This window comes from Erpetoichthys calabaricus, chromosome 18, assembly GCF_900747795.2.
Source record: "Erpetoichthys calabaricus chromosome 18, fErpCal1.3, whole genome shotgun sequence".
Lineage (NCBI taxonomy): Eukaryota > Metazoa > Chordata > Cladistia > Polypteriformes > Polypteridae > Erpetoichthys > Erpetoichthys calabaricus.
In genome coordinates this window covers 75,049,405-75,076,129 of record NC_041411.2, presented here as the reverse complement: position 1 = coordinate 75,076,129, position 26,725 = coordinate 75,049,405, and the positions used below count along the sequence as shown (strand labels likewise).

The 26,725-nt window shown below is 41.0% G+C and overlaps 1 protein-coding gene across 1 annotated transcript in view; it reads left to right on the top strand.

The window, feature by feature from the left end:
* dnah12 (dynein, axonemal, heavy chain 12) overlaps positions 1–26,725 on the top strand; it is a 182,417-nt gene that overhangs the window by 88,733 nt on the left and 66,959 nt on the right. The window contains exons 41-51 of the mRNA XM_028824412.2: positions 1,632–1,887; positions 4,310–4,609; positions 7,186–7,364; positions 10,937–11,129; positions 13,566–13,727; positions 16,526–16,720; positions 18,282–18,415; positions 18,818–18,980; positions 19,075–19,155; positions 24,282–24,458; positions 25,664–25,795. Coding sequence (XP_028680245.1) covers positions 1,632–1,887; positions 4,310–4,609; positions 7,186–7,364; positions 10,937–11,129; positions 13,566–13,727; positions 16,526–16,720; positions 18,282–18,415; positions 18,818–18,980; positions 19,075–19,155; positions 24,282–24,458; positions 25,664–25,795 — 1,972 coding nt within the window. The remainder of the gene's footprint in view (positions 1–1,631; positions 1,888–4,309; positions 4,610–7,185; positions 7,365–10,936; positions 11,130–13,565; positions 13,728–16,525; positions 16,721–18,281; positions 18,416–18,817; positions 18,981–19,074; positions 19,156–24,281; positions 24,459–25,663; positions 25,796–26,725) is intronic.

Below are 26,725 nucleotides of genomic sequence, written 5' to 3'. Positions count from 1 at the left end.
ATGCTGCAGGTTTGTGGCTCACTAATAGAGGTTACCACATCACAGAGCTGCAAATTGAGAAGCTTCTTAGTTTTCAAATTGAAATGTTGACAGATTGAGATGTTGAGAGGTTTCAGATTGAGATGCTGCATTGCAATTCACTGAAACATTTGGTGACGAGGATGGGATTCGCACTGTGTAAGGCTAGACCATAGTGGCGACAGTGCACAGAAAACATGTGGGCTGACATAGAGAAAGATCAGATGGCATCACCAGGAAGTGATACTCTAACAGTGTCCAGAGATGGACTCTGACTAAAAGGAGCTCTCCATCTAACTCATGCTGCAAGGACCTCATGGCTGAACAAGATGCTGCAGGTTTATGGCTCACTAACAGCAATGCGCACAGCACAAATCTTGAAATTGAGATTTTTCATGGTGCGAGTCCATGGCAATTTGCTTTCACATTCTTAAGATGTGTGTTTTAGGCTAATAGTTGACTCTAAATTTGTCTCGGTGTGAGTGGGGTGTTTTTGTAGGTGTCACTTCATTCTGTAATAAACTTGCATCTCCTCAAGTCCCGGCTACTGTGTTTCTCACAGAAATGGTCAGAATAGACTCTTGGCCCTGTAAATGGGGGGGGGGGGGGGGGGGGGGGGAGATTTGGGAGACAAATAGATGAATGGTTTGGTCATGTATTAAATTAAACAGTTTAGAAATCTGAACGTATTAAAATGTAGCATTGTACATATGAGCAGAAAGTGATAATCCTGTATTCAAATGTCCATGTCTAAAGTTAATGCAGAAAATGAAACATTGAATTTGCAACAGTGGCAGAAGGGAAGTGTTTGATTGCTTTCTGTCCGTCTAATACCTAACAAATATTCAGTCTTGGGTAAATTTGTAGTCCTGCTTAGAAGGTTCAACACTCTAATGTTCTGTGGGATGGAGATACCTAAAAGAGCTTGGTGGCCTGGTAGCCCTGCATAATAATAAATCAAAAGACAGCTGCAAATGGCTCAAAAAAAATTAAAAAACCAATGTCGTCAATTTCTCTGGCAGCAGTTCACAGTTGGAGCTCTGCCCTTTTGGGGAAAGTCAGTTTTACATCTGACGCCACATTCTGGGAATGAACCGGCATTGTATTCTGGGGACCAGATGGGGGCGGAGTTTCTCAGGTGGTGGGGCGGGGTCAGTCATTCCTCCTGGGTGCTTTTTCTTGGTTGCAGAGGAGGAAGATAAAGGTTAGAGTCGGCGCCCCCTCCTGTTCTTGAGTGGTATTGCTTACCTCGTCAGAGGCATGAAGATGGTTCCCAGACATGTATGCATGACACGTCATGCGTATCAGGACAAGCAGTTACAGAAAACATTTTTCACAGTGACACAAAAAATGTACATTATTTTCCATTAATTATTTTTCTGTTTAATTTATTCAGACAGATTCTTTTCAGTTTCATGACAAAATGAATGTCTGCTGTAACTTTGGCTGAGAATGAATGAGCTGTACGGCAGTCACATATTCATTTTGTGTTCCTTCACAATATCTACAGAAAAATGTTTATTTCTGTTTTTCCGCTCTGTCTAGGTCTCGGGTTTCTCCCTGAGAATTTCAGTCTCTGACAGGTTCTCTAATTTTCCCCTTGAATACTGTAGGTACGACCTGAAGGACACCAACAAGATCTCGCTAGTCGACTTGCAGCTTCTTTCTGCCATGGGTCCGCCAGGAGGAGGCAGAAACGCGGTGACGTCCAGATTTCTCCGTCACTTTATCATCTGCAGTATTAATGCATTTAGTGATGAGACCATGACCCGAATCTTCTCAAACATTATGGGGTTTTACTTGAGGAACTATGAATTTCCACCTGATTACTTTAATATTGGGAATCAGATAGTCACGGCTACAATGGATGTAAGTTTCTTGTTTATTCGTCCAAAACTTTGCTACAATTTGTTTAATAATTTTTGATTTCCATTAGTTTATCATCAAATGACGATGAAAAAATCGTTTTGTGCAGTCATTTTTGCATTATGCTGTGCGGTCTATCGATGGCCTTTTCATCTGTGGATTCAAATTTCCAGCTGGGTGACTTCACTTGGTCATTCACTTCATTCAAGGTGTTGGTGCTCATTCTTCATCTGAAAGAACTGTCCTAACTTTGATATCTCAACTTTGACTGCTGCTTTATCCCTTCAGACTTACATAATGGTTTATTGATTTTCCTATACTATCCGATTTTAAGTCTGCCATGTCTTTGTAGTTAAATCTAAGCTTCTGTAAAAGACCTGCCAGTAACTTTAAAGGTGAAACCTAAAGAAAAGTTCATACTGTCAGTAGATGATCACATACAGTACCTTATGATGGTAAATCTTTTGGTCCTACCAGACTTAACAAGTAACTCCATGACTAGCACAGGACAGTAAGGTACCACCATGAACCTGCTTACGTGTGACTGTGCATTTGCTGTATTTAAAAAGGCGTCTTGCACTCGTTCATCCTTTTTTATTTGAGTTCAGCTGATATTTTTTAAGGTTTTCTTTGGATGATAGAGAGATAGATAGCACTTTATTTGTCCCAAGAGGGAAATGTAGCATGTTATAAAGGCTCAAGAAATATTATAACAAATAATGGCAACAACAGCCATTCCCCTCCAGATATAAACCAGAACTACTAGTTTAGTTTAGTTTAACTAAACTAAACTAAACTAAAACTACGAAAAGGAAGAACTAAGAAGCTCTGACTTGGCTAAAGATAAGCGGGCAGTCTTAGTGATGCATTTTAAATGCATACTGCTGGAGGCAGGATGGACCCCTAGTAATGTCTCCTGACACACTTCAAGGTGTAGAGGTGATCCACTGCTACAAGAACTTGGGGAGGGTCCACATCAATGACCGGTTGGACTGCTGTCAGAACTCAGAATTGTATAAGAAAGGGCAGAGCAGGCTCTTCTTCCTTTAATGTGGGAAGTGACATCCTTCGCATCTTCTGCAACCCCGTGATGGCATGTGTGGTGTGCTGGGCTGGTGACATCACTTCAAGAGAGGACCACCAAATTAACAAGTTAATTAAAAAGTCAGGCTTAGTTATGGGACCCACTCCGGACGCCCTGAAGGTCGTAGCAAAGGAGAGAATGAAAACAAAACTGAGTGTCATTATGAACAACGATGTACATCCCCCCTTTGACACCACAACACTGAGGACTTTCAGCCAATGAATCATTCAGCAAAAGTGCGTCAAGTAGTGGTATGGGGGGCTCCTTTATACCAACAGCAATACGCCTGTATGGTGCCTCACAGTGACTGGGACTGCCAAGTGAGAAGTTTTCTTCCTTTTTAAAATTTTCTTCCCTTTTAGTCATTGTGGTGTGTGCTCAGACCTTTTTATGTGTGTATACAGTATATTTATTTATCTATTTATGTGTTTATTTATTTATAGAGCTTCAGTAGAAACTCAGATTTCCCCCTGGAGACAAATAAAGATCTATCTATCTATCTATCTATCTATCTATCTATCTATCTATCTATCTATCTATCTATCTATCTATCTATCTATCTATCTATCTATCTATCTATCTATCTATCTATCTATCTATCTATCTATCTATCTATCTATCTATCTATCTATCTATCTATCTATTGTATCATGTAGTGTCTTTCATATCCATTCACTTTTGTTTATGAACTGCTTTTCAAAGCTTCACTGTGTTTTTGCATCAGCCTCTTATTCTTCTGCTGTGTCTTTTCTACTAAATTTTTTTTTGTCTTTTTCAGACCCTGCATTTGCTTGTTTCTTCTATTTTGAAATCATTTCACATACTGATTTTTTCTTTCTGCATGATTTTTATCTTTCTGTCCTTTATTCATCAGTCTAAATTTACAAGATCAAATTTACATTTTAAACCACTTTCAGTACAAAAGCACAAAGTACTGGCGGGGCAGCCTGAGGGAAGAATCCCACTAGAGGCAATCAGTGGATACCTTCAATCAGTGGCGTTATATTTGCTGACTAATGTTTTGAATATAAATCTGTGAAGGCGAATTCTATGTGAAATCATTAGTCCTCTCCTCCACTAGATACGTAACACTTTTGACTGAGAGATAGTAGACATATTTATCCCCTTCAGAGGTAAGGGGGCTAGCCTTCTATTTCATTTCATCATTTTAATTCTCCGAAGAAGGGCCATTGCTGTTAGTAAAACTGAAGGCTGTAAACAGTTTGGTTCTTTTAATGGAGTGAACTAGGAATCACAGAAAGCGTATTTGTTTTAGCCAGACCTTATTTTAAGTGGCACCAGTGTATTTATTAAAATGATTTTTTTTTTGCTTCATTTTAGGTGTACAAAAAGGCAATGCAGAATCTGCTGCCCACTCCAGCCAAATCCCATTACACCTTTAATCTACGAGACTTTTCCCGCGTCATCCAGGGCTGCTTGCTCATAAAGAAGGAATCCGTAGAGAACAAGCGTGTCATGATCCGACTGTTTGTTCACGAAGTGCTGCGGGTTTTTTATGACCGCCTTATCGATGATACGGACAGGGCCTGGGTCTATCAGCTCATGAAGGACATGCTGAAGGAGCACTTCAAGGAAAACTTCGATTCTGTCTTTGAGCATCTGAAGCAAGGGTCCACACCAGTAAGTTGGCCATTTATATAGTATTTATTTATTTATATATATATATATATATATATATATATATATATATATATATATATATACATATGTCCGTATTACTCAAATGAGGTACTAGCTTATCAGCAGTATGAAATCCAAATTAGCAAAGTTTTTATCAATAAACAGTATCACCAAACTTATAGTAAAGTACACTGATGTAACAACATTAACTATAATTGAAAGACTAGTGCTGCATGTAAATAACACTAAGGCACATTCCCAATACACAAACGACTCAACAGCATGCTTTAAGCAACTTACGTCTTAACCACTGTAATAAAACACAAGAACAACGTCAAAGGTTTGGGGATCCACGCCGTATACCATAGAGTAGGTAGGCAATGAAATGAGTTCTTTACAAACTTAAGTCCAAAACAGAACTGAAAACAACAAAAATGGCTATCATATATATAGTCAGCAGAAAGGAAATGATGTCATGGAAATTGGCATTCTGGAACCGGAAATGACATCAGCAGGAGGAGGGATCTTGAGGACCAGAGCCAGAAGCGAAGTTGTGATTGTCTTCTTAGGACCAGACGTGATAGTTAATCTGAGGGTTCGTCGGCTGTTCTGTTGGAGGAGAGGAGAAAGAGTTAGAGGGCAGCACCAACCCCTGGTCCGACAGGAATATGCACTTATTTGAGCCCGTAAACTGCCGCCCAATCGCACGTGTGTGACATCACATAACAACATGCAATCCAAGTCAAACACAATTGGACCCACCTCTGGTCATCAATACACACTTCATGACTGATTCGGTATATTAGAAACTCTTAGCTATCGCAATTATTACAGATACTTAAGGAGATAATTACAAGGTGTAAAAGTACAAGAGAGGGCAGAGAAAGAATTGGGGATCCACCCCTGATATTGTGCACAACACAACAAAAAACAATCAATGGCTCCAGAACACTATCTGGCTCCGTGTCCATGGACTGACTAAGAAGGGAAGGTACTGGGCTTTTAGAGTGACAGGAGAGGAAGAGGCGGATCCGAGGGATCAAACAGGAAGTGAAGTCGGTAGGAGGCGTGGCTAGGAAGGGAGTGCAGGAACTGGAGGAACTTTATGCCGGTTTCTCTTCTGGTGATTTGCAGAAGAGGAAGAAGAAAGGGTTAGTGCATTTTGACAGTCCATACTCTCATTTTCTGCCCTCGGTTAAGCCCTTAGCCTGCGTCCCAAGCGCACGTGTGTGACAAAGAAAATAACAAACACACATGTATCTTTCTTCTCCGCTTACATCCCATAATACGTGCTCTCATACATGCTGGGATGCAGGAGCAGACTGGGTCTCAATACCGGCCTGGGCATCCTTCAATGAGTGAGGTGACAACGTCGACCCCCTCGGTCCATTATTCATTGTAATTTTCTTAAAATTGTGATGAGTATGCGGCTCGCTACTTGCTATGAGCCTATGATATGAACTCTATCTAAAGTGTTGCCAAACTTAATCTGTACACTGTTGTTTAGACACAACTTAAAATTTGACGACATGCTTAGAAATAAAATTTAATGAAAACTAAAAAATTTAGTAACACGGCTTACACGTTATTTGAGTACATGTCAAATGTCAATGTCGTGTCCAAGTGCCAGTACCCTAGTAGCTGCTCATTTACAATGAAATAAATGATAACCGAGGTTATAATGAAAACCTCACATGACTGAAATGTTCCATTAACTTAACGATAAACTAGAAATGTTCCGTCCTAATATGAAAAATTCCTATCCTGTGCTTTATAACTTTTATTTCATCATACTAATAATCACAGCTGAAATGCACTAATTATCGCTCACAGCGACGACCAGAGAACAATAAAATGCATAATACATAATCCATCCATCCGTCCATCCATTTTCCAACCCGCTGAATCCGAACACAGGGTCACGGGGGTCTGCTGGAGCCAATCCCAGCCAACACAGGGCGCAAGGCAGGAACCAATCCTGAGCAGGGCACCAACCCACTGCAGGACTAATACATAATCTAAACTAATTATTAGTACCGAAGAATTTAAATATTAGATATGAGATAAAGTAAATTGCAATAATGTATGTGCTAACCGAAATGTAGCGGTATCAAAGCAGAAATTGACAAACGGCAGTTTTGACCAAATTTTTCGCTGCAGCATTGTGTACTGACAACTAAAACAACTTGATGACATAATACGGTATATTATATAGGGCTATATAAATTGCAGTACTGGATGGATAATGTTTAGTAGTTTTGAAAATTAATTTTAATGTCAAACAGTAACCAATACATAAAATTTATTTCATGAAACGGCCGGCCCGTGACCAGACCAAAGTCCGCAGCCCACCAGGCATTGCCCAAATGCCCTAATGGCCAGTCCGCCCCTGCTGGGATGTGCACCCTGAAATGTGAGACGGGTCTCTCAATTATTACTGTCTCTCTAAGACCCCAGCCTCGGATAAGTGGTGGAAATTGAATGGAAGGATGGGTGGATATATTTTAATTTTTAAGCAACAAACAGCAAAATTTCACTGACGAAAAATGATTTTTTCTTGTGTAAATCCTCAACAGCTTTGTGAAGAAAATATGCGAAGTCTGCTATTTGGAGACTACTTGAATCCTGATCTAGAAGGGGATGAGAGGCTTTACATGGAAGTGCCCTCCATTGAGCAGTTCAACCATATTGTGGAGCAGTGCTTAGAAGAGTACAACCAGACGCACAAAGCAAGGATGAATCTCGTCATATTTAGGTATGAAATGTCTCCTCTAAGTCTAAGAGGGGAAATTGGAGTGCCGGTGATTAAGAAAGGTAACCGGAGTTCATTCGCAAGTTTTATTTTCTTACCTTGATAAACAAATACTTTTTGTTTCCGGTAACTTGGTCGGTTTTTGGTATTTATTAATATATTGATATCTGTGATGGGAGAGGTCTGTGGAGATGTGCGTTTTTAAATAAATAGATGAATGTCCGAGAGCAGGCAGGCGGCTCCAGGGGGGTTGTAGGTGCATGGAGGTAGTGCTGGATTAACCATTGTGACAGTTTTCGGTCCTCTCGACCCCTTGAACCCTCTGACCACTCTTCAGACACCAGGTAAAAGTCCAATAATTATTTATTTGGACAATATTAAAGTGCACAAAGCACCTACACTCCACAATACTCATATAATAATCAATAATAAACAATCAATACAATCCTCCGCACTCCCAGATGCATTGCCACCCTTCCACCCAGCTCGGCTCAACGCTCTGGTGTTTCACAGTCCTTTTTATAGTCCTTGACCCGGAAGTGTTTTGCCCTCTCTGTCCACGTGACCTGGAACACTTCCGGGTCAGATAAAAATCCTTCTTTTCTTCACCCAGGAAGCACATCGTTCCCTTTGTCCACGTGACTCTGACGTACTTCCTGGGCATAAGGCAAATAATCCTTGTTCCTCCATGCAGCGTCCCCTAGCGGTCCCCACGGCATCCAGCAGGGTTGGGGATAAAAAACTGCATTGTCCAGAATTCCCTGCTGGCATTCGGGGCACCTCCATGCTGCAGGGAGGGCTCCACCTGGTGGCCTGGGGGTATTGGCCAGGATGAACGGCCGGCCACATATCACACCATATAAGCAAAGTAAGCACATGCTTAGGGCATCAAGGGTAAAGGGGGCACCACAAACATTTTTCATGGCCGAATTTATCACATAAATTATTAAATTAATTAAATTTATAGCCATTTTCAAAATTTAATGAAAAATGAATAATGCCTCCCTATGCCGTCACAGTCAAATAACATATTCTTTTTAGTTCTGTATTTAACAGATCCCAAGAACTAAGAACTTTATATGTGTGCCATAAGTTCAGTGCAACAGAAAATGTAAAAACAAGATTCAGTCATGCAGAACTTTATAAAATAATTTTAGAAAACAATATTGAGTGGGCTTTTCCAAATGTAGACATTGCCTTTCGTATATTTTTAACATTAATGGTCACAAACTGCTCAGCTGAGCGCTCATTTTCTCAGTTGAAATATATTAAAAATCCCCACAGAACGACTATGCATCAAGGCAGGCTGGATGTCTTATCTCTATTATGTATAGAAGCAGATGTGTTACGTAAGATTGATTATGAAGATCTAATCAATGAGTTTGCACGGAAAAAAAGTAGGAGAAAATTATTAAGATAAAAATAAAATGAAGCATACAAAAATAAATATTATTTTCCTTCTTACTATAAGAATCTTTTGTTTAATTTTGAATTTTCGATAATAAAATAAAATTTTATTTTCTAGTTTGTTATTGTTTTAATATTTTGAATTACTAGTGTAAGGGGACACCAAAATTACTTCGTGCTTAGGGCATCTAAGGGTGTTAATCCGGCCCTGCATGGAGGAATGTGTACACGACACTCCGTGGTTGATTAGGGTGCTTGGCTGATCACACCTTCACGTGCAAATGCGAGCAGATCAGTCAAGTGTCTCCATTCACACCTCGGAGTAGGTGACTGCAGCACCTGCGCCCAAAAGCGGTTTTAATAAGGGAGTCTGTGTGAGAGAAGGGGAAAGAGGGAGAGACAATGCCAAAGTCTAAAGAGAGAGACGGAGGTTAAAGTAAAAGGAAGGATGACAGAGTTTGTCCAGATCGTGAGAAGCTAGCGTGTGGTAGATTGGAGGCAGGCAGCCGATACTCAAAGGGGCTCAAGAGGGTCACTCCGGCTGAAGGTCTTCAGGTGGCTGAAGTGACCCCATTGCTCAGGAGGGCTGCCACGTCAGGCCGAGAAGTGACAGTGTGAGTTGGAGGAGTGAGACTTGGAGTGACAGCAGGCGGCAGGGGGAGCCCGTGCCTGGACTTGAAAGGTTGGCAGTGCCTGACACGGGGACCCTGGATGGGATCCTATAGACAGAGGGGTGGTCAGATTTTAGATGAAGCGCCAAAGCTTGTGAGTTTTCATAGGACAATTTCCTGCCATGATTTTAACCCCTTTTCGTGGATTATGTTGAATTTATTGACTTTTTAACCACCTCCAACACTGTCATTTTATGGAATATTTATTTATTGAAGGACTCTGAACACTGCACTTTGGGTGTTTGAACCCATGACTGTTTGTTTCATTCAAAATTAAAAGGACTTGAACACTTTGCACCACATGTACTATGTGTCGTCATTTGCCCGGCTCTTCCTGGTTACATTCAAGTGGTGCCAGGGAGTGTGGACCCAACTCAAACCATCACAATATCTCACAATAACCCTTTAAAAGCCATTGGGGTCTTTACAAATGCCCCATCGTGCAATTTATATTAATCCATGGCATCCATTACAGTATATTGTATTGGCCTCTTTTACTAAGACACTTTTGGGGAAAGAAGTTGTAATGGTGTGCTTTTGTATGCTTAGATCAACATCTACTCACAGTGCAGTACAATCCAAATCATTCAGAAGCATTTAAGTTGTACAAAAATGTTCAAGTTAATAGCAATTAGCCAATGATTTTAAAATCGGCTTAAAGGTAAAAAGCATCAAATGTTTTTTGGTTCAACAATACAACTTCCATTAAAAAAATTGAAGTATGGCTGAAATCAAGAATTCCTCTTCTCCTGTGAATCCCAGACCCAGGGAGAAGTTGCAGCTCCATCCCTCGCTAACTTGCTTTGTCCCTATAAGAAGAAATTGTCTTGTCACATGACCATTGGGGGTCAGAGTGCAGGGTCAGCCATTGTGCAACGCCCCTGGAGCAATTTTTCAGGTTAAGGGCCCAACGGAGTAGGATCCCTTCTGGCAGTAAGGGGATTTGAACTGCCACAGGGTCACCACTCCGCCCCGATGAGCTGTAGATTGTGATGTTACTAATGGAGGGACACCAGTAAGGGTTCAAACTGTTCCTGGCTACAACTGGATGTTTAATTTCACATCATAAAACTGTGGAAAATTAACTTAAATAGCACACCCTCTACTGCTCATATCGACTTTTGTAGCTTGGTGTTTCATTTTTATTGCTAAATGATCTCGGCTTTGAATGTGCTGTGCGATGTTATACTTTCAAACACCAAACACTTCAATTTTAATATCATCAGGAGTAAAAATAACAAACTGTAAAGTATTTGTTACGTTTGCCTGTAAATATTTTTCAAGGTTATCATGTTTGGATGATCTTTTCCTTTAAAACAAATCATTGCATTCACTCCTTCAGTTTTTTTAATGCTTGCCTAATTTGTATATTTGATTAAATAATCTTCAGCTCATGAATATCTCACTTTAGAACTTGAGCAACATGTGCAGCCGGTGCAGTGATCAGCAGAGCGCAGTGCTGCATGGACATTAACAGAGGGCTTTGTCTGTCTTTAGGTACGTCCTGGAGCACCTGTCCAGAATCAGTCGTATTCTTAAGCAGCCTGGCGGCAACGCCCTTCTGGTGGGAGTGGGGGGCAGCGGACGACAGTCTCTCACCCGTTTAGCCACTGCAATGGCCAAGATGAGCATCGTCCAGCCGGAAATTTCCAAGAGTTATGGGATGAATGAGTGGAAAGAGGACTTGAAGGTACAGTCTGTTTAGACTCATTTAGTGTTTACCCATCCATTATTCCATTCTGTGAACCCAGATAGGGACTGGATGCCTACCAGTATAGATAGATAGACAGATACTTTATTAATCCCAAGGGGAAATTCACATACTCCAGCAGCAGCATACTGACACAAAAAACAATAATAAATTAAAGAGTGATAAAAATGCAGGTAAAAACAGACAATAACTTTGTTTAATGTTAACGTTTACCCCCCCTGGGTGGAATTGAAGAGTCGCATAGTGTGGCGGAGGAACGATCTCCTCAATCTGTCAGTGGAGCAGGATGGTGACAGCAGTCTGTCGCTGAAGCTGCTCCTCTGTCTGGAGATGATCCTGTTCAGTGGCTCCAATGGATCCTCCATGATTGACAGGAGTCTGCTCAGCGCCCGTCGCTCTGCCACAGATGTCAAACTGTCCAGCTCCGTGCCTACAATAGAGCCTGCCTTCCTCACCAATTTGTCCAGGCATGAGGCGTCCCTCTTCTTTATGCTGCCTCCCCAGCACACCACTGCGTAGAAGAGGGCGCTCGCCACAACCGTCTGATAGAACAACTGCAGCATCTTATTGCAGATGTTGAAGGACGCCAGTCTTCTAAGGAAGTATAGTTGGCTCTGTCCTTTCTTACACAGAGCATCAGTATTGGCAGTCCAGTCCAGTTTATCATCCAGCTGCACTCCCAGGTATTTATAGGTCTGCACCATCTGCACACAGTCACCTCTGATGATCACGGGGTCCATGGGGGCCTGGGCCTCCTAAAATCCACCACCAGCTCCTTGGTTTTGCTGGTGTTCAGTTGTAGGTGGTTTGAGACATTTAACAAAGTCCTTGATTAAGTTCCTATACTCCTCCTTCTGCCCACTTCTGATGCAGCCCACGATAGCAGTATCGTCAGCGAACTTTTGCACGTGGCAGGACTCCGAGTTGTATTGGAAGTCCGATGTATATAGGCTGAACAGGAGCGGAGAAAGTACAGTCCCCTGTGGTGCTCCTGTGTTGCTGACCACAATGTCAGACCTGCAGTTCCCAAGACACACATACTGAGGTCTGTCTGTAAGATAGTCCACGATCCATGCCACTAGGTATGAATCTGCTCCCATCTCTGTAGAGTATTGTACTGAATTTCTAAATTTTTATATACAGTTTCACAAAAATGACCATAAGACGCTGAGAAGGTTTGAGGCAGGCACCCGTATAATTGAGTCCAAAGAACAGAAATGTTCTCACAACTGAGTCCAAAACAGAACTGACTAACTGGAAGCAAGATGGCGGCTTTAAAGGCCAGTGGAGGAAGTGATGTCATCAGGACTGGAACTGGAAGTGACGTCGTCAGCTGCCCCTGAGCTGGGCAGGATTTTCCTAGAATGGTCTGCAAAAGATCGAGAGGGAGAATTAGTGCACTTCGCCACCCCCTGGTCCGGTGTGGAATTACATGTACTCAAGCCCTTTAGTTGTCTCCTAAACACGTGCGTGTGTGCCGACTTACAGCTCCATTTCAGACTGGCCATCTGGGTTTATGTCGGTCACAAAGTGTACAGGTCACTTCTGTCAAGGCTCTGTGGGTCTGGTGTGGGTCGCCGGTATGCATACTTTAACTGCCAGTGTGGAGCAACACAAAAACGATTTTCAGGTCTCGATGGCCACATGACTTGTCCATGTAAGGGTAAGCAGTGTGGGCCAAATCCGTAAGAATTATCCACGTGGAGCAGCACCGGTCAAAACAAACCTTAAAGGGCCCTCCAAGAGTCAGAAAATATATGCGACCCTGTAAAATAATAATAATTAATAAGATTTATTACTGTTTGCCAGGCGTTTCTATCTCCTTGATGTAAGAAAAAAGTGCGAATCATGTGCTTACATTGGAAACAAAAAAGACGTGCCAGCCACGTTAAGCACAACTTCAAAAAAATCAATGCCAATCAGTGCCCCAAAGGTAGTAACCCTGTAAGATTAATGATAGATATCTATTTAAGTTTACAGCCATTTACTGTACATCAGTACAGGAAGGAAGACAGCTGAGAAACTGCTACCTCAGCAGCTCCACCACCGCTCCTCTCACTGCTTCTGCGCAGAGTGTGTCATTTTATGACAGACAGCCCTGCTGCAAGTACGTGATAAACCAAAAGTTCTAGATCATTGGTACCCCATTGCTTTCCTATGAGTCTCACTATTTAAATTTCATTTGAGGTGGCTTTTTCCTGTCATGTCTAATACTCAAAGTTTCAATATTCTGAGTCAAATGTGTGCCACACACTTATGCAGTTTAACCTTCAGAACAACCCACTTCGAGGTTTATAAGAAACAGGCAAATGTGGCTGTCCAATTTAATAGCAGGAGACGGGGTCTGCATAGAAACATTTTGAACTGCTGGCACAACCATATAATGAAACGGATTACCTGCAATTTCTTCAACAGAGTCTGGTGCGTGGTGCAGGCGTGAAGGGTCAGAAGACGGTCTTCTTAATTACCGACACGCAGATTAAAGATGAGGCTTTCCTGGAAGATGTGGACAGTTTACTCAACACTGGTGAAGTTCCAAACTTGTTTGCTGTGGATGAGAAGCAGGAAATAATGGAAGTAAGTTGAATTAATGGGATTTGGAGGTTGTGAATTCCAGACTTTTTTTTTATTTTTATTTTTCGTGTCTTCTGATATTTTTTTTTTCTCAGTAGTTTTTGGTCAAAGAATAAAATCCCAACCTAATAACATCCAATGCCAGGAATTCACACAAAGTCCAAAAGCCTTTAGACTTTATTAAAAGATAATAATAACTGTGCTTGCTCTGAGTAGTAAAGCTGCTATTCCTGGACTTGGAGACATTTTTGTACATACTGTAGCTTAACATGCACTACTGGTCAAAAGTGTTAGAACAGCTATTTTTTCCAGTTTAACTTAAATTTAATCAGTTGAAATGCAATGAATGACCTGAAATGGTGAAAAGGTAAGCAGTAAACATTTAAAGAAATTTAAAGTTTAGGTTATCAAAAACCCAAAAAAAAAAGGAAATTTCAGAATATTACAAATGGGCCTTCATCAGGGAACAACTAATAGGTTACAACCTACAGATGTTCTGTATGGGAGGTATTTTCTGCAAAAATGTAAATGAAAATGAAAATGCAATCTCTCTTTTGTCATTTTATTTTAAAAGTCTGCATGCAAAAATGAAAATGAAACAACCCCATTTGCAATTTCATTCTCAGCCTGAACCGCAATGAAGCTGCAAAAATGAAAAAGTAAGCCGCATTTCCACGTTGCATTTTCAGTTTCAGGTTCTCAGCATACAAATAGTGCAGATCAATGGGCGGGGCTTTGTACCTCGATTTCCCACAATTCTTTGTCCTTCGTAGTTGTAGAGCCACTTTGATCGATAGAGCGCTTCTCACTTCGACTGTGTTTAACTCACGTGATTTTGATCTTTTCACCCCCGTACTGCCAGCTTCACAGCAAAACCGTCTCATAAAATCCGAAGACTGTGGATAATTGTAGTTCTGAAGTAATTAATGTGCAATTTTAATTACAATATTTAACATGACAGAAATTAGCCTTTATTATGTCCATCACATTTGCTTACACTGAAGTGTATTTTTGTAGTATTATAGTGAAGAGTCAGCACAGAATACCACAATGACATTTACATCTTTGAGGGGGCTTGCTATCCTTAACTGTTTCAGGGCTGATGTCGACTTTTGTCAAAAAGAGGAGTTGACGATGGTAATCAACTGTAAACTGTGACAAAACCAATCGTTACGTTGGACTCTCGTTGCTAGAAGGAAAGTTAGATTCATTGGTTTGACCGAGATTCCCTGCGCTCACGTGAGTAGCAAGGCGCACACAATGGCAAAAATGGCACTGAGATCTGGCGAGAGATCAAAGCGAATGCGAAAAGCAAAATGCTCTGTGGATGACGTCTTGCCTATCATTTCTGAACTGGACTATGACTTGTCGGACTCAGATTTTGATACAAGTGATCGAAAGTGAATGTTAGGTTCCAGCTTCAGCTGATCGGTCCCCAGCTAGTAGTGGTACTGACAGTGTTTGCTAGGGAGGACTGCCACTTAAAAATGACAAGAGGTAGAATCCACATTGTAATGCACTGCGACCGTGACCGCCGCCGTTGCTGTCCTAGCCATGTGAAGACAGCCTGGCGGCAAGCCTGACAGTCATTCTTGGCAAACTGGCAGCCACAGCATGCAGCAACAGACGTTTTATGTTGATTTCTGTGTGAAAGCATCATTTTTTGGAAAAAATATTCAGCCCTCAAAGAGTTAAAAGAATTGCTTGCCTTTTGCTGCGCTAATTTGAAAAGCCCATGCGACTGTGCAGAGTTGCCATTTTTATATGCGCTCTTCCTATTGATGATACAATTCCAGTTCAACGTCTTTTGGTATTTAGTCATCTCTGCCTCCTGTCCTTTTCGAACATGCCCCCATAATCCTCCACCCAGGCTTTGGCACCGTCATTTTTCATTGGTGATGCGGTGACATGTAAGTGCGTCTCTGTGCAATTCAATACTTTGCAGGGCTTAAACCACATTGGTGGTGAGAATCAAATATATTTTAAAATAGTAATATCTTATAAGGTGCAGAATCACATAGTAAAAAACAAGTGAATAATTTAAAATGTGCGTTTAATCATCTTATACATTTTTGTGCATGCTAACTATCCAGTGAGTAATTGTATATAAACATATCCAGTACATTTCCATGTAGATACTGTATATTTCCATATTTTCTGGATTATTTTCAATATTTTTGAATATGCCGATTTTAAATCTTTAATTATTTCCACTCTGAGTTTGCACTATGGCATGCTAACATTCAGTATTGCTTGTATTTGCCACGGCGCTGTTACAGCCACCATTTTGTGCAGAGACGCAACTGCATTTGCAGTAGGTGCTGCTTCGGAATGAGGTGAGAGCTGAGCAAAGACAAAGTGAAAATGTTCAAACTCCCCGTAGTCGATAACCGCTCTGGGATTCTGAGGCTGTGAGCCAGAAGAGAGAACTACTGCGCCATTGTGCGCAAGACAAGTAACGAAAAAGCAGGACATTGTTTTGTGTTTTTTGAAATATTGACATTCAATTATTTTTAAACGTCATGCCAACATTCCATGCATCGTTGATCGTGAATTAAATATTTTAGGTCACTATGAAAGTTACCATTTTGGTGGGGTAATGCAACAGAAAAACTTGCAATAAGAACAACCTGGTTTCAGCACTTAGCGTGATGAGTCTGACTTTGAGCCCACTGCTCACTAACTGAATCCCACTTTCAAGTGTGGGCCTGACATCGCACCGGGACTCGTCTTTGTGTCTCACAGTGCTATTGAGATTGCCGTCTTATTCCTCTTATCATCATCCTTTTCTCTTTTTTCAGTCAGTACGTCCCATTGCCCAGGCAGGCAATAAGAATGCAGAGTTCAGCCCGCTTGCTCTGTTTGCTTTCTTTGTCAACCGTTGCAAAGAGAATCTGCACGTGGTGGTTGCCTTCAGCCCCATTGGCGATGCATTCCGCAATCGTCTGAGACAGTTCCCTTCACTTATTAACTGCTGCACCATCGACTGGTTTCAGGTAAGTCTGGAAATGGAGGCTGAAAAGATTTGAGCTGCCATACTTGGATGGTAAAAGCACAAGGACAACTAGTTCAGCTGTTCTAAAAGAATAAATATAATGAACTATAGCACCATTGATGCAGTTGGCTCCTGTCTTGGTAGCCCTCTGTCTGTCTTTTTGCTGTTTTCCATGTAATGGGCGTAAATGTGACACACATCCTAATATACTGGGTGATTCAAAAAGATTCATCCGATTTCAAAATGCCGCATGTTTACAACCGTGAGGCGCTTTGGAACCAATCACGTCCCAATTGAAAGAGGGGGTCACAGAGTTTCTGACTGTCACCGGAAGATGGCTCCCTTCAGTCTACGAGGAGATGGCGACCCCTGAGCAGAAGCCGTTTTGCGTTCTCCACTTTAATAAGGGTCAATCCGTCACAGATATGACTATCGCGTTGATGTTGTCCATACAGCTGGAGGAGGTTGTATTGAGCCCTTGTAAAATGACATAATAAACGCTTATCTAAACTATTTACAATTTACTGCATGGTTCTGTAACGATTTACAAGTGAAATAAATCATTTTGAAATCGGATGAATCTTTTTGAATCGCCCTGTATAGTACATTGTGACCACCAGGGGGCACGCCAGCTCCCCAAGACCCGACCCAAACAGATGCAGGCACAAGTCCAGCACACGCAAGTCTTTTATTTTTAGTGGGAAACACTTTCCTCTTTTGGTTTCCCACCTGTCCACCACAGTGCACAGTCCCAACACAACAATGAACATAATGAGTGCACCAAGCACTTCTCCTCTCTTTTCTTCCTCTGTCTTCCCTTCCTCCTCCATTCCTCCCAGCAAGCTTCGTCCTCATCCTCCTGACTCTGGCTCACGGAATGATGGCTTCTCTTAAGCTCATTAGGGAGGTCTGGAATCACTTCTAGGGGGTGGTGAGAGCCCAAAGTAAGGCTCTGCAGCTCCCCCTGGTGGGTGCCACAGGGCCCAACTGGGTTGTACCAGACGTACAACTCCCATGGAGCCACTGGGGATCTGAGGTGCCGCTGCAACCCGGGGGGTTGGGGGGGCTGCCACCATCTAGTGTTCCGGAGGAGGCAGTACCCTGTGTATATCTGCTCCCATGGTCCTTCCACAATGACAGGAAAGGACCCCAGCCATCCATCACAACATGCACTATTATTTAACATGAATTTCTAATACAACTACCTCACTCATCTTTGAGGATTTGTTCTGTTCTGTGTATTGTATTATATTGTATTGACCCCCTTCTTTAGATACCCACTGCATGCCCAACCTACCTGGAAAGGGGTCTCTCTTTGAACTGCCTTTCCCAAGGTTTCTTCCATTTTTCCCCACAAGGATTTTTTTTAGGAGTTTTTCCTTGTCTTCTTAGATAGTCAAGGCTGGGGGGGCTGTCAAGAGGCAGGGCCTGTTAGAGCCCATTGCGGTACTTCTTGTGTGATTTTGGGCAATACAAAAATAAATTGTATTGTATTGTATCTTAGAACGCTAACTCTCTGAGGTCATTTTGCAGTCTGATCATTTCTCTCTCTGGTTTGCTAGCCATGGCCTGAGGATGCTTTGGAAAGGGTGGCCATTAAATTTCTGGAGATCATTGAACTTGCAGACAAAGAGCGCCAGCAAGTCATTTCAATCTGCAAGCATTTCCACACCTCTGCCATTGAGCTGTCTGAGAAGTGAGTATTTTTATTGGCTGCTACTCTGTCCATTCTTCTTCTAAATATCCATTGTCTTTTGTCCAATCACAGAAGGCTCCTAAGGGCCACTGAGCCACATGACCTGCATTCCAACCAGTCATGTCATTTCTGTCTGTAATTTTAAGTTCTTGTGAAGGCTGAATACGTATTGGCGTGCTGATGGACAATTTTGACATACATAAGAGTCATACATGTGCTTCCATTTCACTTTTAAATTGATTTATTGGTATGACGGACATTACTTTATTAGGACGAAAAATATGTTTCTTTAGTTTTTGCACCTGCTAATTGTGGTCTTATTAGAAAAATTAAATAAAGATTAGGATTTGAAGACACCGCTCCCGTCTTCCCACAGTGACTGATATGTTTGAATTCTTGCAGATTTTTACAGCAGTTGGGCCGTCACAATTACGTGACCCCAACGTCTTACCTGGAGCTGATCGCGGCTTTTCGCCTCCTGCTGACTCAGAAGAGAGACATGGTTATGAAAGCGAAGTTAAGATACACCAATGGCCTGGACAAACTAGCCTTTGCTGAATCACAGGTTAGTGAACAAATTCATCTTGTTTTCTTGGCAATAATTTCATAATTTTAGAAGTATCTGCAAACTTCTGAAAACTTATATCTTTTTTGTTTAGGTTAATGAAATGAAAATATACCTCGTAGAGCTACAGCCAAAGTTGGAGCAGTCGACAATTGAAAACAGAGAGATGATGAAGGTACAACTTAGCATTAACATCAACATTTATTTCAATAGCACATTTTCATAAAAAAAATAATATAGTGCAAAGTGCATTATAAGAAAAAAAATAACTATATAAGATTAAAAAAAACATGCATGATACATTTAAGCTGCTGCCTAACGCAGGTAATTGAGAACACACCATTAAAATGAATGCTAGTCTATGGCTGCTGTTCATGTCACCGCAGAGAACTGCAGTGTGTCTTAAAATAACTGCGATATGCTGCATATTTTCTGCACAACAACACATAAAAGTGCACCATTGTGCATGTTAGTGCTTTTTTTTTTGTGGAAAAATGCACAACAGGAGCAGTCCGGCCCTCATTATTCCCTAGTGTATTATCGTAGTATTTCCCTCTACTTACCCTTTACCTGTTTTCTCAAGGGTAAGTGTACTCATCAAGTTTGTTATCGGGTTGGTCTACTGTTGCACATTAAGATTATCACACACATACATAGCTATACGCATACACACAGACCCTAACCACAACAGTGCTCCATGAATGACACACACACACACTGATTAACCTTTAGTACTTTAAACCACACAAGTGCTTTAGGAATAACACAGCCTGTCAGCACTTCAAGAGACTTACTTATTATCGGCACGAACAACATACGACGTTTTAATGATATCTCAGACCTAAATATTACTTTTGGTCTACAAGGATACATTTAAACATACAAAGGCTCAGCATCCTTGACTACAGGCCATTTATCAGCCAAGAATACCTTACTTTACGTACCGTTGCCTACTATTGAGTGGAGCTCTCACCCTCAGCTTTAATAAACCTTGCAGCACAAAGGTAATGGCAAATCTCCGGCTGCACCAGGTGCTCAAAGAAATCTAACTTTTTTTTTTTTTTTTTTTTTTTTTGATAGATAGATACTTTATTAATCCCAAGGAGAAATTCATATTCACATTCACTTATTACTTCAATCACTCTAGACATTAAGACAAAGCATAGAAAGTTAAAAGCAGCATGGTATTTATTACTGGAATAATAATAATACCACTGAAACAAAGAATAATAGAAAATAAGACTGATAGAAAAGTCTGTATATCTCTATATATAATCTTCATTTGGATCTTGATCTTTGTTTGTCCGCGAATGAATTAGAAGAAGAAGCACTAGATGTCAGTAGAGAGACAGCTAAAACATAGGCATTGCACTAAGAATCTCCTCCAGGCTTATACTACTGAAGACTGTAGTACTCCAGTCACACCTCAAAACACAGACATTCAAACTAAACAAATTGTTGTGCTTTAAATTAACTAATCTTTATATATAATCTTCATTTGGATCTTGATCTTTGTTTGTCCGCAAATTCATGTTCCCCTGACACTGCCTTGGTTGTTACTTCTGTTTACAAACACTGTCGATACCACTCTTTGTGTTTAGATCTGGCCTCGACACCGTGCTTTGTGTTTAGATCTGGCGTCAACACCTGCTTCATTGTCGAGGCTGTGGTTTTTTGTGTTTCTATCGACCGTCGTTGGCAGAACTTCGTCCAAATCGAATGTTCACCCACTTCCTGGAGTCGGCAGTCAGAGTATATAAGTCAGGCACACTTCTGTGATTTTCCATCAGTTGCCGTTTGGAGTTCAAGAAAGAAGCATTGGTTCTTCCTTACTCTTTGGATTGCCACAAAGCAACCTGCAAGATTGGAGAAAGGTTGAGAAGAGATCGTGAGAGGAAACGACAGCATCATGAAAACGAGACAGACTGTGAACAGAGAGAAGCAGAAATGCTCCTCCACCACCACATAATTACTATTTGGACAGTGATTCCGAGTAGGACATTCCTATTGAATCAATGTCCAAGGGTTTTGTTTTGTAATTTTGTTTCCCTTATAAAAAATCATAATGCTCTGCGATGAAGGACCCAGTTCAAGATTGGCAGCCGCATTTAAACAGGGAGCCCTTCACAGACAACTTTAACACGCGCAACATAGTTGGGCGCACATGGATAGTATATACTGTATATATATATATATATATATATATATATATATATATATATATATATATATAATAGAGAGAGAGAGAGAGAGAGATTTTAGAAAAAGCTTACGATGACAAGGAATCAGTGATGTCAAGGATGAATGTCCTAGGGTGGCATTTGGTTTAGCAATCGATGTTCATGAAAATGCTGTTAACTGACGATCGGATGAAAACTGGTCATACGTGTCTTTGTCTTCTTTTCTGACGTCGCTCTTCCATCGTCGCTGTTTCTCTTCTGATGTTACTTTCAAATGAGGCATATTTATTATAAAATTTCATGCCGTGGTTTCACAACACATGATTGTTGCATGCACCTGATTGGCTGGCTGTCAATATCATGAATGAATTTTGCTCAAACTCTTTAATCTATCTTTTCCCAGACAATAAAGTTTTTTTTTGATGTTGCCTAAAACATCGGCATGTCCTCCTTTCCCAGGCTGTAAACCAAATTGTTGTCCCAGATGTCCATCCATAGAGTAATCAATCGCCTGAAGTATCAGCTCAGTCTTCCTTTCCCAGGATGTAAAACCATTTTAGCACTATGCTATGAACAACTGTTATAAAACTGAGGTGTAAGGGAAGAGGATATGCTTTTTTTTATTATAATGCCTATACAAGTGTCCTGCATCTGAATTCATCTTGTTGGGACTGAGCAAAATATAATAATAAAAATATAGAGAATAATTTGTAGATTTTATACATCATAACACCTAGCAACCAGCATTCCGATTTCCTGCAGAGTAGGATGAGCTGAACACCTGTCTGCCCCCAAGTGTCATGGAGGAATGCACTCCGTATTGTCTCTGACACCGATGCATCTTTAGGGTTGCAATCCTCATCAGCACCAGGGGGCCCCACCCCTCTAGGCTCACCATGCAGACTACCAGTAACAAAACTAAAAAAAGACAAGACACCACAAGACTAACTGTATTCGTAAAACACAAAGTAATCAAATATGCAAAATGAATCAAATCACCCAACACTAAAAGGAAGCAAGAATAAAATAACATTTACAAAAAAAAAACAATTGTTCTGTTGAAGCAGAATGATTTTTATTTCAGGATCAGAAAATGGAGCAAAAACAAAATGGAGAATGTACTGGGGTCAAAACCAAAGAGACACAACGATCTTTTGCCAAGTCAGAAACATCAGACAAAAATCAGAATCGGAAACCAGAAAGAAAGTCAGATATCAAGAACAAGAATACCGAGAAACATACGTAACGTCTTTTAAAATGTATCCAAAATGACACATAATATTATCCACGCCATTTAAGTCACATGAGCGCACTTCCAGGGTCTTCTGGGAGGTCGTCTCAACAACAGCCAATGTGAAAGCCACAAAATGGTGCCGCCCATCAAAATTCAAAATGGCACCGCAATAAGGCACACAAAAAAAAAATGTAATGAATCACGATAGGCTGAAATAAATGTTGGAATCCCATTCCTTGACCTCAAAAAACCCTACAATAGCCACCAAGAATTCCCAGAAACTCCTCAGGAAAGCGCAAAAAAAGTAATAAAGAACACCACTCACAATGATAATAAGTAAAGGACAAATAAAAAAATTCAATCAGCAATGACACATATATAATATTTTTAACATTTACGCAAACCTTCATGCATAGGAGGTCAAATACATAACTGGAAAATGTTTTTGTTGTGGTTCTACAAATATAATTTAAGATCATTTTTCTGCAGCTATATTAGATACTACAGAATCTATCGAGTTTTGCCTCTGTTTTAAGCTTGTGTTGCCTGGGTTTTTTTTTTTTTTTTTGCCATTTAAAAATAATCTTTGTGAATTCATAAAGTGTACCAAAAAAATAAATCAATGAAAAGTGATTTTGGTGCTTGTGAGATTCATACCTCCAGTTTCTTTTGCATATGATAATTATAACTGGAAACAGTTTGTCCAGTGCTGTTGGGGGTGATGATCTTTTTGTCATGCTTAAATAATCTTAGAAAGTCAATGTCACATTACGTGTCTTCTAACCATAGGATACATCAGATTTGCCAACTTCACTTGCTAATGATGTCGCCAGTCAGTCATGTCAGTTTATATGACTGGAAATCAGTGGGCATGTCAGATTATGCCACTGTGTTCCTACTTTCCAGCACAGTTGCCCACACCCCTTTTTCTGACAGCCATTAACATGCTGCCAGACAGAGCCAGTGCTATACCAAGGGTTAACTGGTACGGCAAGTTCAACCGAAATCTCGTACTTTTTAATTTTGTTTTTCCATTCTATTGCTGTACATAAAACACAAGACATCTGACAGATGAGCTTCTCTTCTGTCTGTGAGGTCCCAAACCCCCACATTCCTTATTCCTCGCTGCTGCATTCTATTCATTATACTTCTGGGTGGGCACTCATTGGTTGTCAGCTCTCATGCACACAGAGTCCACCCCTATGACTTAACCCTTTGCAGTCGTATTTAATTTTCAACGTCACGCTACATTAGTCGTAATTAATTATTGAAAAAACGCCATTAATTACAGCAGTTATTTTTTTCAAGCACGTAGGAATAACACAGGCCACTTTTCTCGACCAGGCGACTGTGCAAATCGGTCAGAAACTTGCAGGGCCACCAGCGGTGGCCTGACGACCTATAGCGCACTTTTTACTAAGGCCAGTTTTCTGGCCTAACGACCGCAAAGGGTTAAGGCAACATCAAACCGGATTCATTTTGATAGGGGCAGACTATTTGGAATGACTTGTGCAGCGTGTCAGACTATGTAGCTGGCTTCTCTGGTGTGCACCATGACGGCCTCCGACTTTCTAAGATTATGTAAGTGGGGGCTTAAAATTTAGAGAAAAGTCCTCTAATGTGACATTGCCTTAAGAAAGTAAACATGATAATGTACATCCTTCTCTGACAGCAATGGCCAACGACTCTTGGTTTCACATAAGGCTATAAATAAGGAGACATTGTAGCAGTAGGATTCTGTCACCTCAAGAGCATTTTCGTTTTTATACGATAAGTCAAGAAAACAACAAAGTGAATGATTTTCAAGAACAGACCTAGTGAGCACCTTGAGATTGATGGATAATTGTTACATTGTCATTTTTTGTGTTTTTTCTGATTATCCTGTAGAATATTGAAGTGGAATCGGCAACAGTGGAGTCGGAGAGTAAAAAAGTGCAAGTAGATGAAGAGGCCGCATCTGCTAAAGCTGAGGAAGCCCAGTCTCTGAAGAACGAGTGCGAGACCGAGCTGGCCAAGGCGATGCCAGCCCTGGAGGAGGCCCTGGCCGCGCTGGATACTCTGAAGGCAAGTTTATACTTCACAACCAGAAGTAGTATAGTATTTAGAAAGCATGCTGTCCTCAAGTCTTTGTTCACAAAGCCATATAGTACTTAAAATCCAGCCATCATATCTACATGTTATTGCGGGTCCGCAGCTTAGAAGAAGGTGGCTGATTTTAATAAATAAATAATTAATTGGCCGGCTCAATCTCTGAGGGTGTACGAGCTCGTGCAGCTGTGGGAGGGTGGTGAGGTAGTTGTGGCAAGATGTACCTGCACGTGAGGGTGCAGTCCGTCTCAATTGCTTCATCAGCTTCTTGTGGTGCACCAGAGAGACTCTATACCCATGGAGGCATATAATGATGAGCTGTCACGAGAAAAGGGGGCGGAAAAACGAAAGGAACGGATATTAAAGTAAGGAGAGGGAAGCAGGCAGAACGACAGAAGCAAGCGAGAGGGGAGGGAGGCAGGCAGGTGTGTGGAGAGCCCATGGCCGACGCTTGGGGCTGCTGATGCGGATCACTACAGCTGAGTTTTATGGAGCTATTGTGATTAGAAGTGTGAGCAAATCTCCGTGGAAGTCCAGGAAGGCAGCGGGAGTCAAAGGTTTGGATTGTGACCCTTACTGAGGTCCATGTGTGGTAATGACCCGAGCCTGGGTCTGGAATGGGAGCCATGGAAACAGCAGGGAGCCAGACCTGTAGTTAGAAGGAAGGCTGCGTCTGTCAGAGGGGCGTCTCCTCTGCTGTGAGGCTTTGAGAGAGGTGAGCAGAGGAGGAGATGCCAGTTTTTAAAGGAGTGCACCAGGGCTTACGTACTCATGGACAGCTTCCTGCACTACAATGTTTGTTTTTAAACTGGCTTTTACTGGATTTATTTATTGGAACTTTTAACCTCCACCAGCACCTTTTTATTTTATGGATTATTTATTTATTGAACTCTTGCACTGCACTGTTTTGAACACTGTTGACTGTTTTTAATAAAAGCACTGAAGGATTTATACACCTACCCTTTGCTAAATGTGTGTTGTGCGTTCTCATCCCTGGGGTACGTTATCAGCAGTAATGGGTTCAAGAGGCTCCCCGGAAAGACCCAATAGTGTGGCGCCAACCTGCACCGTCACCCTACATATTAACAGTTTAAATTTTTGTTAAGAATTCTCAAGTCAGTCTGGGAATTTTAATCTGCACAAAGTAATCTGATTATACATTGAATGTGTCTTGTTTGCAGCCATCGGATATTACCATCGTGAAGTCAATGAAGAATCCTCCATCTGGTGTCAAGCTTGTGATGTCTGCTGTGTGTGTAATGAAGGACATTAAGCCGGAAAAGATTAACGATCCTACAGGGAGTGGGCAAAAGGTAAAAGGAGTAAATAAGTCTTGTTGAGGGAACTGGAGTTAAAGTTCTTAAATTTGTATACGTGATTTGGATTATGAACTCTACTATCCACTGATCTATTTAAGTGTAAGCAGCAGATTTGAGCAGCTGGTAAAGATTTTCTGAACCCTTAAAGAGGGACAGAATTCAATATTGGTCAGATATGGTATGTTGCAAATGAAGCTTAGCGAAAGAGGAACATGCGAGACACAGAAAATAAAAATGCTCCATACACAAAACAAAGTCTTGTACATAAATGATTAAAACAGATAATGAACACCAGTCTATGTATTATGGGAGGTAGCTACTGCAAAAATGAAAATTATAAAATGAAATTGCAGTCTGGGTCCCTCTTTTGCAATTTCATTTTCAAAATGTGCGCACATAAATGCTGCAAAAATTAAAATGAAATTGAAATAGCCCCATTTGCATTTTCAGCCTGAACCACAATGAAGCTGCAAAAATGAAAAGTGAAAATCATTTCCAGTTTGGATGTTCATTTTCAAGTTCTCCATATGGTCAACGGGCGGAGCTTTTTACCTCAATTTCCCACAATTCTTTGTCTTTCGTAGCTGTAGAGCCACTTTAATTGAAGTGCCCCGCTTCTACTTCAGTATAAATAAATGTAAATTATGACATAATAAAGGCTAATTTCTGTCATGTTAAATATTGTAATTAAATTGCACATTAATTGCTTCAGAACTACAATAGTGCACAGTCTTCAGATTTTGTAAGATGTTTCGCTGTGAAGCTTTCAGTACGAGGGAGGAGAGATCACAAACATGTAAATTACACACAGTCGAAGTGAGAAGTGTTGTACTGATCAAAGTGACTCTGTAACTACGAAGGGCAAAGAATTGTGGGAAATTGAGAAACAAAGCCCTGCCCACTCTGTTTGCATGTTGGGAACTT